Here is a 13,840-nt window from a genome sequence, read left to right as displayed (position 1 = left end):
GGCTTTCTGGGCTGCAAATGCACAATGCTGACTCATGTTCAACTTTTCATGACCAGCACCCAAAAGTCCTTCTCCATAGGGTTGTTCTCAATTCCTTCATCCCCCAGTCTGTATTGATATTGGGCTGCCTCAGCTCAGGTGTAGGATCTTGCACTTGGCCTTGTCATGCCTCATGAGTTTTAAAATAACAAGCTAGTAGATTGCACTTGATTAAGTGTGCATTTCAAGGGTCCTTCTATCATTTGTCTAGCCACCCAGTTGTTCTTTGCATGCTACAGTTCACTTTCAAGAAACTACATGACTTGGGCATTCATGGATCATCCATCCCTCAACAACAGGCCTCCAATGTTCTATGGCCAAACAGCACATCAACAGTCACACTTGTCTGACTCAGATTAGCATGCACCTTTGCTCTGTCATTAAGTAAAACATCAAGATTCATTTCTGAACCACAACACAGCTGCTCAGCTTCCGCTGTAAGATGATCACTCTGCTTGTATGAGGGTACTAACTGAAGGTGGGATGCAAATGGGAAAACAGGGACAGCAGCAGCTGCATGTCAATTAGCCCAACAAGAATATATGTTGCCCCCTCTTTTTGCACTGGTAGAACTGATCTCATACCATTTACGTATTCATTTGTTCTGGCAGTGCTTTGGACAACACTCATTGACATGATCTGTACCCAGAAAGGTGACGCAGCTTATGATGGAGGTAATAAGTAAGCTGACAATCAGCACCTGAGCTAACTCAAAGCTTAAGATGGAAATTCTGAAGACTGCCAGCCAAGCTGATTCTTCTGTGTATAATTTTGCTTTTCAATAGTTTATTTAGACTTTAAATTCTTTATTATCACATAAATTTGTATAACTACTTTTAAGTAATGCTGATGTTATGATAAATTACATGCAAAAAAAAATTAAGGAAACCATATCCTATCCTATATTTAAAACATATTGTGTCCATGTCAACTTACAAGTCTCTCTTTCTTCACTTTTTTTTCCAAAATTTAGATTTTAAAAATTTCTTAGTTGCTCAGTATTTCCAATTTAGTTTAATTAATGATCTTTTTCTTTTGCTAATGATCTTTTTCTTTCTATTGGTCTCCTAAGCCACCATAACTTCAAGAATTAAGTGCCAGTATGCTACAACTTTTCCCAGGTATTCTGAAAGAGTGCAATGTTAAAACTGTGTATTCCGAAATTACATTTATTAGCCTGATTTCTGAGGAAATCAGGTTTGTCAGTATGGTGTTTGTCAGCATCCTTCTCCAGTAACTTTTGGGCTTATTAAACAGTAACCAACGTTGACAAAACAGCATAGGCCAGAGCTCCTACACATTTTGTGAAGACTAGTAGCCAAGTAGAAGATAAGAACTAAAATTAGCATGCCTAGCATGGAAGAAATACACAAGCAGAATTCAAATCTTTTCCATTTTGGCTGCCAAATAGTACGTGCATACTCATCTGCCAGCACGTCTGGCCCCAAACCAGCCACAGAACACCAGTCACATCTCCTGATCGTCCAAACAGGTGGGAAACAGGCCATAAATACAGCTACAGAGAGCACTCAAAGTGAGCAACCCCAAGCATAATACTCTAAAAAACTGCAGAGACAGAGGAATAACTCAGGCTACCCGTATGAAGTTTTAAGGAATATTGGCCTCAAAGTTGTAACATGCCAGGCATCATTGGTTCTCAGCTTACACACACAACACATTTTATTCTTACCACGTTCTTTGGACTGATGTTTTTAATCTGGTGATTGAAACTTCCAGGGAAATTAGAACCCTGACAACTTGCTGAATGGAATAGAAGAAGGAAAAGTTCTGTGCAAGATACTTAATGTAAAAAAGATACTTCTGTAGTAACTTTGATTACTCTCAGCCTACACTAGTCTCAAACACCAAGAGGCCAGGGAAAGAATGGGAAGCCTGTGCAATGTTATAGCAGCACAGTATTTGCCAAATATGTAGTCAGACTAATCCACTTCAAAATTTATATTTTAATGTTACTATATAGTTGTAATTATGCAAGCATAGAAGAATCATTAAGGAAAAATGGTTTTAAGTTCATCAAACAAATAAAACAAATCAGCATTAGCTGAGGACTGATCAAGTTGGAGAAATACCTACTATATCATTTCTCCATTTCCCTATAAATCTGAAGAATAAAAAAAAATAAACTAAATATTTCAATTTTTAGATTGACCATAAATATAGGTATAGCCTGCATTGTGAAAACTGAAATTAAAAGTTACTATCTTACTATAAGAACAATAAACTTTTTTTTTTAATTTAAACTATTTTTCTTCAAACTCCTCCTCTGTAAAGTTTATTCCTCTCCATACAATTAAGAAGAGGCATAAGTACTGGAAAACCAAAAGGCTAGAAGGTTCTTTAGGTATGTGAAAACTCCCATCAAAAAAGGTGATCAACTACCAAAAAACTTAACAGCTATCAACTCCTGCTGCCAAAGTGAAACTCAGTTTCGCTTCTGGATAGAAGCAAACAAGGACTCAAGTCTTGCAACAGTTACAGCTACTTTTCTTCATATAAGTAACTATTACCAGTATTGATACATTTTGGAAGGATAAGCAGGTCTGTACTACACTCTCCTCAAAACCTGAAGAAATTTCTGTCATGCAAATATATTTTAAACTGAGGATAAAATTTTCTCCTGTCTCTAATCTGTAACTCCCAAGAGAGTCTGCTTTCTTGTCAGATGTTCAGATATTACACTTATAAAGTTTAGAAAGAAAAAAAATCATCTATATAAATAGTGTTGCAATATCATAACAAAAACCTTCACACAGTAAGTAAGTAGAGACGTATGGCATGGAATAACAGAGAACAATAAGGAAAGCAAGGAATGATGTTTAGTCTAATAAAGTTATCAAATAAAAGTTAATGAGTGACGTTCTAGGAGGTGGAAAAAAATCATAAGCATTTTTTTCCCATGTCTGTTAAAAAGAACAGAAAATATATATTTGCAGTTTTAGATGTTCAAAGTATTTGGTATCTTTGGATATCTTCTTAAAAAAAGATCTGTCTTCTCCTTATGGAAAAAAAAAAGCTAACAAAAGCAAAATATTTCAGATTTGTTTACCAATGGACTATTAAGTCTAGCTTTTCATACGTCTTATGGTGCCCCTAGCACAAGGACACTTGGCATGTATATAAAATATAAGTATCACAACACATTCAATGAGTGCAACCCCTATTCAGACCTAGAGTACTCCACTGACTAGTAAAAGCCATGGCCTCAGGAACCACACTGTGATAAAAACTGATATAGGGGAAATCCAAATTTGGATCACAGATTTTTCTGACTTACACAAGATGAACATTCAGCCTGTGTCAAAGACTACTAAAATCACCAGAATGTGAACTACTGTTGGCTTCAAACATGTTCCAATACTATTGGCCTGACAGACTCTGAAACCCTATGCTACTTCTCACATGAAAACTGCTCTTCCATTAAGTTGATTTGTACTATAATGTCTCTATGACTTAAATTTTTTTGTAGGAACTTTGTTTCAGTTAGCAGTTACAGATTATGCAAATAAATAAATAAATAAATATTAAAGAGTGGTACTACCGTGTAAGTTATTTTTCAGTCTTTTTGGAAGGACAGGAAAAATTTTTGCTAGCGGGAATGAAGAATTATCTTGCTACACCAGTTAGTGCTCCTTACTCCCTCAGGACAGTTTAAAAAGACTAATTTCATGATGAGAATTTTTCATAAACACAAACACATGGGGAAGTCAGTGTTTAAAAGAAATAAAATCTAATCATCTGTATTCTTCCTGGAATTTTCTTCATGACGTAAAATAGAAGCTGAGGAAAAGGACAAGTATGAAAAGTAGATGGAATAAAGAGCTTAAAATATCACTGCCAGATGTCTGACATACACTATTCATTTAAAAACTGTACCTTCAAACAATTAGTTCTCCATCAGTTGCCAAGACATCAGATCTACAAGAGATCTACAACTATCCCAGTATTAGTTATTAACAACTCAGAGCAATGCTCAAAGGTTCCTGCAAAATCTTCTTTGTTGGGACAGAACAAGTGCTCCCACATTACCTATATGCCCAATGGTATGTTCATTCTCCAGCCATTTAAAATTTCTCTTCCACACCAAGCGTTCGTTGTGCTGGAGAATTCCCTTCTTCTTCAATCTCTAGCTTTTTCTTACGAAACATAGGTTTTCCCCTTTCCCCTGCTTATGACCTCTCCTCATTCCTCATCCTATTTTCATCTTGTTCACCCACCTCTCATTTTGACTGTTGGAATATTTAAAGAATTACCAGCTATCTCTCTATTCCCATCCTTCCTTCATTATTCCTCAACTGCTTCATGAGCAAGTAATCACCTTAACTGCCCTTTTGCTTTTCACTGTCTGGAATTCATATCTTAACATGCATATAAGTTATGCTCTCCTGAGCTACTAATTTTCTTTGCTGCATTTCTCCAGAGATATTTGCCTCTGGATGAAATCCCCTATTCATTCCTTTGAAGCAGCTGCTATTCAAAACAGTCCTTAACAGCCTCTCATGCAACCAGTCTCTACTCACTCATCTCTTCCTACATTAGCATACCTGTACATGACCTTATATTTTTTTCTAATCTGCTCTCAAAAAGCAGCAAAGAGGATTCACAGAATCATTTATGTTGAAAAACACCCTTTAGATCATAAAGTCTAACTATAATCCAAATACTGCCAAGCCAATCACTAAACCATGTCCCTAAAGTGCCAGATCTACATGTTTTAAATACCTCCAGGGATGATGACTCAACCACTTCCCTGGGCAGCCTGTTACAGTACATTTCAACCCGTTAGGTGAAGAAATTTTCGCTAATATCCAATCTAAACTGCGCCTGACACAACTTGATGCCATTTCCTCTTGTGTTGTTACACGGCAAAAGGATTAATACCCACCTCACTACAACCTCATTTCAGGTGGTTGCAGAGAGTGATAAAGTCTCCCCTTAGACACACTTCATTTGGTATTAAATATCATATGAATAAACAGTTATCATTGTGACCCACCTTCGCAACGGAAATAATGTAATGGTAATTTTTTGGGGTATAAAATTAGTATAAGAATTTAAAATTCCTTTCCCTTATATGATTTAAAGGACAATTTAAAAAGTCACCCAATCTAGTAGCTAGCCACTTTTTCTTTAATTGCTCTCCACTACTGACCTTCACAGCATAAGACAAACTGAAAAAAAGTTTATCCTTGCCATACCAAAAGGCAGTTTGCAATGAATTCACAACTTATTCATTCTCCTTCTAGGAATGTCCCCTCCTCCAGGCCCCCAAATTCTATTACAAAAACATCTATCACCACCCCTTCCCTTCTACACCCATTTCAGCCTTGCTTCCTTCTTCATTTGGCAGCAAGCTCCAGACCCAGCAATGTAAAGGTTGCGGAAAGACATCTGCAATGAGAGCACTAAGCAGTTACGCACATTTTCTGTAACTGAATCTTTTTTTAAATTGTATTTTACTCATGCATATATAGCCATAAATTACATCTGATAAAAAAACTACAGTGTACTGCAAGTATCTCACAGTTCCTTTAAAATAAAAGTTACAAAGTTTCCCATGACCATTTGCATGTTTTTTTCATTATAGTACACTACCACACCAAGGAACCACAGATGTTTTGTTTTATGAGAGCATCTTACTAGCCTACGTGGCCTACCACACACACTTTATATAAACCACTTAAGCTAAGAAAAAGTGTTCATTACTGTCCTGAAGTACAGTAGTTTGATAACGGCTGTATACAATGCTGCCAGAAGCAAAAAACTGCCTAGTTTGCCAAGCTTAATTGCTTCAGTAATCTGCTGAAACAAAATCTATGCGAATAGCAGATCAGAATTTGCTGCTAATATTAGTAAAACTGATGATGTGGCAACTCTAGAAACTTTAGAAACAGCTGTTGGAAGAGTTCCTAGGGAAAAAAAAAAACCACAATTCCTCTGAATTCTATCTCGCAGAGTATAAGTTTGGAAATTTCATAAGCTTTCAAAAGACCTTTTCCTTAGGACATTTACATGGTCTGTAAAAGAATGTCAGTAATTTAACACTTCAACTGTTTTAAGCAGAAATCAAGCCAAGTGTAGCACAACTTTCTTCTTCAAGAAACTGTTGTGCCTAGAATTATTTATTAGTAACACAACTAATGCAAGAATTTTTACATTCATTTCCATAGAGCTAAAGTGACTGCTGCCAAGTATTCCAGAGTTTAAAGAGAAAGCCATGTTTGCTTTCCAACTTTGCACAGATTTGTAATTTACAGAAAAAAAGTAGTGATTTGCCAGTATACTAAGAAATTAACTGATGGAAAGATTAGATATTCAGTTTTGAATTGTGTAGAAACTTATTCTTTCTCAGTTCTCATAACTTGTTTATATGCCTTTTGGAGACTTTAGACCGACTTTAGTGATATTTAAGACAGTATGACCAGCTTCAAGGAAGTATTTAAGACCACAAGCAAGCCAGTGATACACAGATCTTGGCAGTGCCAGTATTCAGCCACAGCTTAAACTTTGACCACAGAGCATCCTAGACACCTGTACTTTTTCAAAAGTACCTAGCCACTTTACGTTCCAAAAAACGTAAAGTTTTTGAGCTTCTTGGTCTCAGAAGAACCTAAAGTTGACTCAAATTGTGCAAGAGTCTCTGATACAGCTTAAGCATACTGGTAGATAGCTCAGAACAGCACAAGAACTGTCTAGATGTTGGGGCACTTAACAGAACTGAAAAACCTAATACTACAGACTCAGTCCAGCGTGAGGGAGTCTAGAACAAATGCTTCTACTTCAAGGAAGTGGCCTGGCCAGCATACTGGATAGTATGGATAGCTGGATCAAACAAGGCCCATAAACCACAGAAAAAACCAGCAAAAGGGAACTCTGCAGTAGACTAGCAAGAATTTCATTAGGAGTAAACGGTCCTGAGTTTCAGTTTTTCCTTTCAGGGAGCTCATGTATTTTATGCTAATTGTTGGATAAGCAGCTCTTGGAGCATTTTCCCTACAGAAATGCTCCCACTGGTGAAATACACGGACCAGGCTCCCTTCACCCCATAAAATCTCCCTTTTTTGCCAGACAGTAGCCCAGCAACAGTATTTGTTAGTATTTGTGATTAGTGCACTCTGCTGGTCATTGAGATCACAGGATTCAACTCATCTTAGACTGAGGGAACCTATACATCAGCTTTGTCATCTACTGGAAAGCTTTACAACTAAGCCATTAAACTAAAAATTCTGCATTTTCCCCATCAGACAGAAGCGTGCCTTAAAAGACAGCATGATATTTTAAATTATGAGCAGTAAAACATCACACAACTCAGTCCAATACCAGATAACTGGTCAGATGCCTCATCTCAAGCCTCTCTTCCCCTTTAGGCAGCTATAAAGTCATCAGACATGAACATTAAAATGCCCTAAAGGAACTCCTAGATAACCGCATAGCCCAGGGGACAGCACACAAAACAGATCTTCAGTGAGATGCCTCAGTCACTGCACTGGGCTGGCTGCGCAGTATTTTAGACAGCTTTAAACACCGTAAAGTCTATAGCACTCTGTCAGTAATTTTTTTGAAAGCTTCAACTTAGGACTCTTTTTTTATCAGTGGTAAAGAAGGTCTAGGAATGCACTTTAAAATATCACAACATACCTTAGATAACACTAGCCATTCAGGTCTAAAACACTGAAAGACTGAATGCTTACGTTAACAGCTCACTGTGGTGGGACAGTCCATCTCCACCCCTCCCATTTATCTTTGGTCCCACATTCCTGAAGCTCTCACTCCCTATAAAACCCTTCTACCTTAAATATGTAGTAGAAGACTACCCTAGCAAAAAATTTATTATGCTTACAGAAGAGGGAGGCAAAACCATGTGGCTGGAATGGGTGAGGAGCAAGGAGAGTGAAAATCCCTAGATTCAGAAACAGTGAGTCCAAGTGCCTGTGAAACCACATTTGGAAAATCACACTCCTTCCAGGGCATGTCATATCTGTCTGAACAGCAAAGCAGTTCTTCAAAAAAAGCTTTGTATGAGAGGCACTTCAATTTTAAAAACTGTCCCAGTTTCTACAGTATAAAATGTGGGGTAAAGAAACAGACAATTAATAAACAAAATCTTAAATTATATGTCTAAGTTGTCATCTTAAGTCAACAAAAACAAAGACAGGTGTATCACATCTCAGTGATGTAGCAGTCTGACGAAGGCTGAAAGGAAGACCCTAAGTAAATATAAATAAATACCATGGTGAAGTCAAACTCACTTTGTATAGAATGTTTCTTGCAGAAATTGTGATCATTCAATGACTAAAAAACTTTATGTTAATTTCTTATCAACTTAAAAATTGCATTTATACAAGCATGCTGGACCTACTATATAAAAAACAGAAATACACAATACATTAAGGACTAGCATGGGTAAGCAATCAGGATTTTCATGTTTAGTGCACCTTACAAAAATGATGATGCAGTTCCTGCTTATACAAGTCAATTCAGTTTCAGGAGGAAAGAATGACCCTCTCAAATTTCCCCCTCCCCATTCCTTCCTGATATTCCATTCAGACCAAATTTTTTGTAATTATATACAGAAAATCTGGTTACCAAAAATTATTTACTTTTAAAAGCATGTACTTGACCTTTCCACAATTTACAAAGGAAGGCATGGATAAATGCAATTTCAGTAACTTTTTTCTGTTTGTCCTCTTAGCTGTGTCTGACACCTAAGGACAAATGACACCTACCAATGCTACACCAAGCCAACACAGCCTTTATATAAGCATCTCCAAATATATGTTTACCTCTGGTTGCACTGTGACAAAAGATTCAAGAGTTATAGACATAATTTTGTATAATTACTGAATTACAGGTATAACTCAAACTCCAGTTTCAGACTTCCAGAGACTCTACCTCAGTCCTTCTTCATGAGGTATTTCCCATGGCTTTTTGTCTATCTTTTTCATTATCAACAACACTACCCACCTGCGCTTTTGCCATGCACTAGCAAAATTCTTAAGTCAGAGGTCCAGACTGCTTTCTAAAGATGTCATTCATCTAAACTACAGTCCAGATAATTCAAGAGGTGAGGATCTCAGTCCTAAATCTAAAAGAGCAAAAGAGCTGAGCGTTGCCATGTTGAGCATCACAACACAAAATGCTGGAACCCATGGAATGGAAATGCTGGAACTACTGAATGGAATTCACCACCTTCAGCTTCATTACTAAGCTCCCTACATAATAATTTTAATTCTGCACTTTGTTTAGCAGACGAAAATACAGGAAAAAAGAACACTTCTATCATGGACGACAAGCATTATGCAGATATCAGCTTTTATTATCTAACTCCCCCCAGCTTTGGAAATACAGCTCAACCTTTTCTAAGTCAGTATTCTAATTCTGTAACATTTTATAGAGAAAAATTATTTTGTCTATATGCAATTAATTATTAAATACAACTTACCAAAGTTTCCATATCCAAACAAGTTTGGCAAATTTGATTCACATCCCACAGGCAGAAACAACTCTCAACTCTAGCAACTTGCTTTACATAATATGATGCCTTACTAATATTCATCTTTAGTCATCACATCATTCCACACATTAAAACACTAACTTTTAAAACAATTTATACAGACATCATTTGCATTAGCTTCATGAATTTTCTGCACTGTACCACCCTGAGGTAGCTGTAAGCAGAATGGAATTCAAAAAAAAAAGAAAAAGGAGTAGAAAGAGGGTGGGCAGAAAGATATTTACATTTGTTGCAATAATACAATATCAGTAGCAGATTATGACTGTAAAAACAGAACAATATTATTTAAGAAGCACAGTTCTGAAAAAAAACCAAAACAAAACAAAAAGAAAAAACCCACAAATCTGGGTTAACTCCAATTCTAAAGCTTGTTTTACGCTATTCTATATTGCTCATCAACAAGGATAATTCTTCACATTAAACATGACCTATCTCCCTTTAAACTTGCCCTCATCCATGGCAGTTGATGATTATGTGCTGCCATCTAGCAAATGTTTCCAGAAAAGTTTACCTTTGGAAGCTATTCTATGGCAAAATACCTGAAAATTCTTAGAAAGCTTTTTAAAATAGGGAACATATTTGAGACAGCAACAGGTTTTTAAAAAGATTCCTTCAGCCTGCATGTTTATAAAAGTAAGCACAACAGGACAATACAATTAAGCTTAATACAGACAAACCCTGCAAAAGCAAGATCACATGTAGTGGATATATAATGGCAAAGCTGAAATTTTCATTCTACAACTTACGCTTTTCTTTGTATAAAAGAAAGCGATGAGTAGAAAATGGTAAGAAATACTGCATTTTCCTCTTTCTCAAAAACCCTAGTCTTCACTGTTTCACTTTGTTCTAACTTTCTGTAGCTTTTACTTCCTTCCCACCCTCCCTCCCTGCCACCCAACTCTTCTCTGAGCACAGAAATCAAAATGCAATGACCCCATATAGTAATAAGATGCTTGAATTAAAAAAACAATTGTATTTCTTAACCCTTTTCAATCTTAATTTTTCAGTCAGGCAGGCACACTGAAACTGTAGCACATTATTTACCAGCAGCTAGATGATGTCTTCCTAAAATTACTGGATCTTGCTAACCATGGGTTCTGCCAAGACCTTGCTTTTTTCTGTTATTACCTCTATATAAATTCAAATAGCGATAAAGGAAAAAAACATGTTAACATGAAAATAGTGTGACTTTCTGAAGCTTTTACACTGCTATAAACAACTTTACACGAAAAGAGAGAGTAATGGACTATCTAAACTAATTATGCTGTGAATAACTCAAAAATTAGGACTGATTTGTTTTTATTTTCCGTCTTATTTCACCTCACCACAACAATTGCAATTTCCTCTTATTTTCACCCTGGATCCTTAACGCTGTACAGTCACCTCAAATCTCTCATTCATACAGTCACCTAAACAGTGCAACATTTTCATTCTTCGTTCCTCATTACATCAGAACAGCTGAGAGCATACTGCTTTATGGAGGTAGTATTCTCTAAGCAAATTATAATTAAAAAACCCAAAACCAAGTGACTTTTGAGGTCTCTACTCCTTTCCAATTTCTCTGAAATTAGCCAATGAGTTCAAAAACTCTCAGAAAGGAAACAGACATCACAGTCCTTTATTTTTCTTATTTCCTTGGAGGATTTTCATAATAACAATAATAATAATAATAATAATAATAATATCCAACTTTCAAGTTTCTTTGGTGATTAGAAGCTAAATCACCACCCAATTAAATTTACTTTAATTTCAAAGCACATATACACTTTATTTCATTACAATATTTGAACCAAAGGCTTAATTTTTACACTGTACTAACAAAACATTCCATTAAGAGTGTGATGGGTTTTTTTCCTGTTTTCACAGCTGTACTAAAACAACACCTGCCATTAAATTACACTGAACTGTACTCTAGTAGGTAGGTATTTCCATTCAGAGATGAGCTAAACAAGCATATCTTATCTGTACAAAGCAGATACTGCACATCTTTTACCTATAACAATATAGTTTATAGGAATGAAAACAAAAATGTTTTTGGACACCGGTAACTTTGTTTTGTTAGTAGTATCAAACATAAAACAGAACGTAACTAAAATAGAAGTCAATTAACATTAATATAAGTGCCAGTGTATGTCACAGAGAACCACTGCTCTTAGACTATTTGCTCTTCCTGTAAACAAAATACGAACTGGTACAGAAAATGTTGAAACCTCTCATCCAAGAATTTCTTCAGACTCCACCATTTTGCAGGACATGGTAGTTTATTAATTAACTGCAGAAATCTTTCTTTGCCAGAATTAAAACCTGAAATACGTAAGTATAATACAGCAGAATTTCATAGAATGGCTTGGGTTGGAAGGGAACTTAAAGACCGTCTTATTCCAACCCCCTGCCATGGGCAGGGATGCCTTCCTCTAGACCAGGTTGCTCAAAGCCCCGTCCAGTCCAACCTCTACATGCCTTTCTAATATGTCTCTCTCCAGCTTTCTTTTAGGCTTGCCTTAGACACTAAAGTCCTGTAAATCCAGCTAGGTCAAGCAAGTTTATCAGCTCCATAAGGGTCACAAAGTTGTCTCTGCAACAACTATCATCATGCCTATTGGATATGGCCTAATGGGGAAAGAAATTAGTATGATCCCCAGCATTGGCTGACTGAAAAAAGCCAGAGGTGCACAGAATAGAGCACCTGTAATTACAGTACATCTTTCTCTCAGCAAATTGGAAGAATACACAAGAAAAGTTTATTTAATTGATTGCACTTTTAAAAATCATTCCTTTATACATGGTCAAATCCCCCCATTTCATCTTTATTAGAGGAATATATATGATTTTTACTAGTAAAATGCATTCTTGCAAGGGCATCTCTGTAACAAATACACAGAGGGTATTTATTTTATTTCACATTTTATGACTAACAACTGCAGTAATTAACACAGCTCTGACACTTATGAAAGGGCATCGGTATAGAAATGGAAAACACTTTTCAATCTATTCACGCTAGGTCTCCATCCTACTGTAAGCCAGCCTTACCTTCTGTCCCTCTTGAAAAGACAGCGCAAACACAAGAGTGACCAAACGAGGCCCACAGGGAGGATGCCACACTGGGGAACACGTGCGACAGCTGCGCGGCACTCCCCGAAAAGCAGCTTATCCTCACTAATCGGGGGTTTGTTTGCGTCGCAGCCCTTTCGCTGAGGGGGATGCGTTTCCCACCGGGACGGAGGTAGCCATCTGAGGCCACAAGGGGCACTCCCTACGGCTCCAGGCGGCCACGCCGGCCTCGGAGAGAGTCAATGCCGACCTTGCTCGCCCGCAGGGCGACCCGTCGGTGCCCAACCTGTGCCCCGGCCCCCTCCTCCGGCCACTGCCCCCCCTGCGCCGCCGGGCCCTCCCCGACCCGAGCCTCCCGCACCCGTCCACCCGGCCGCTCCCACAGCCACCCCCGAGGACGCGGGGGTCTCACCTCGTTGTTGAGGTTCAGCACGGGAGCCATCGCGCCGGCCCCCGCCCGCGGCGCCCCGCACAGCCCCGGTCGCTCCCCACGCCACAGCACGGGCAGCCAAACCGAAAGTGCGCGCATGCGCTGCGGCCCCGCGTCCTCCGGCCCCGCCCCGGCCCGCCGTGCTCCCGCCCCGCCCCCGCCCCGCGCCCTCCGGCCCCGCCCCGCAGAGCTCGCTCGTCCCCGCCTCCGCTCCGGGCCGGGTGTCGCCCGTCCGGGCCTGCCCGGAGTCCTTGTTCAGAAAGCGGGGTAAAAAAGGTTTTCTTCTGGTTCTCGGGGGTGATGTGCGGCGTGCGCGGGAGGAGGATCCCGAACCTGACCTGCCCAAGGCGCCAGGGGCCGCTCTTGGAGAAGGGCTGGCTTCGCACGAGGTTAAACTTGAAACTTCCCGCCGTGCCCCGTGCTGCGGAGTTGGCCGCATCGTCACCTGGCTGAATCAAAGGCCTAAGGAGGTGTACTCCCCTAAATCCTTAAACTGAAGTGACGTCTGCCCCTCCGAATAGTTTATAATCTTAGAAATATCCTGAGATTCTTGCTTTTCCCACAGTGTTGCTGCTGGGTTACAGCAGTGAACGGTCCCCACTGACGTATGTGTAGACTTTGCTCTATCTCCCCTACCCCACAAAAAAGCCTCCATTTTCAAAGTGCTTTACGCTTTTAACATTGAATTTTCCATTAGTGCAGAAGGCAGATAGGGTTCTATAGAAATTGTGCCTCCTGAAGCTTTTGTTGTGCAAAATTTTATATAAGCGGGTAATTTTAAGTAGCTT

At 38.7% G+C, this 13,840-nt stretch overlaps 1 protein-coding gene across 1 annotated transcript in view; it reads right to left on the bottom strand.

Annotated features, from left to right (window-relative positions):
• SRFBP1 (serum response factor binding protein 1) overlaps nucleotides 1-13,167 on the bottom strand; it is a 67,610-nt gene extending 54,443 nt beyond the window's left edge. Inside the window, exon 1 of the mRNA XM_017807396.1 lies at nucleotides 13,035-13,167. Within this exon, the coding sequence (XP_017662885.1) occupies nucleotides 13,035-13,151 (117 nt within the window). The 5' untranslated portion in view covers nucleotides 13,152-13,167. The remainder of the gene's footprint in view (nucleotides 1-13,034) is intronic.
• Nucleotides 13,168-13,840: the final 673 nt, after the last annotated feature.

The sequence above is a fragment of the Lepidothrix coronata genome, unplaced genomic scaffold (assembly GCF_001604755.1).
Source record: "Lepidothrix coronata isolate B3197 unplaced genomic scaffold, Lepidothrix_coronata-1.0 Scaffold18, whole genome shotgun sequence".
In the NCBI taxonomy this organism is placed as follows: domain Eukaryota; kingdom Metazoa; phylum Chordata; class Aves; order Passeriformes; family Pipridae; genus Lepidothrix; species Lepidothrix coronata.
Note: the sequence above shows the minus strand (reverse complement) of the source record. Positions and strands in the feature narration are given on the sequence as shown.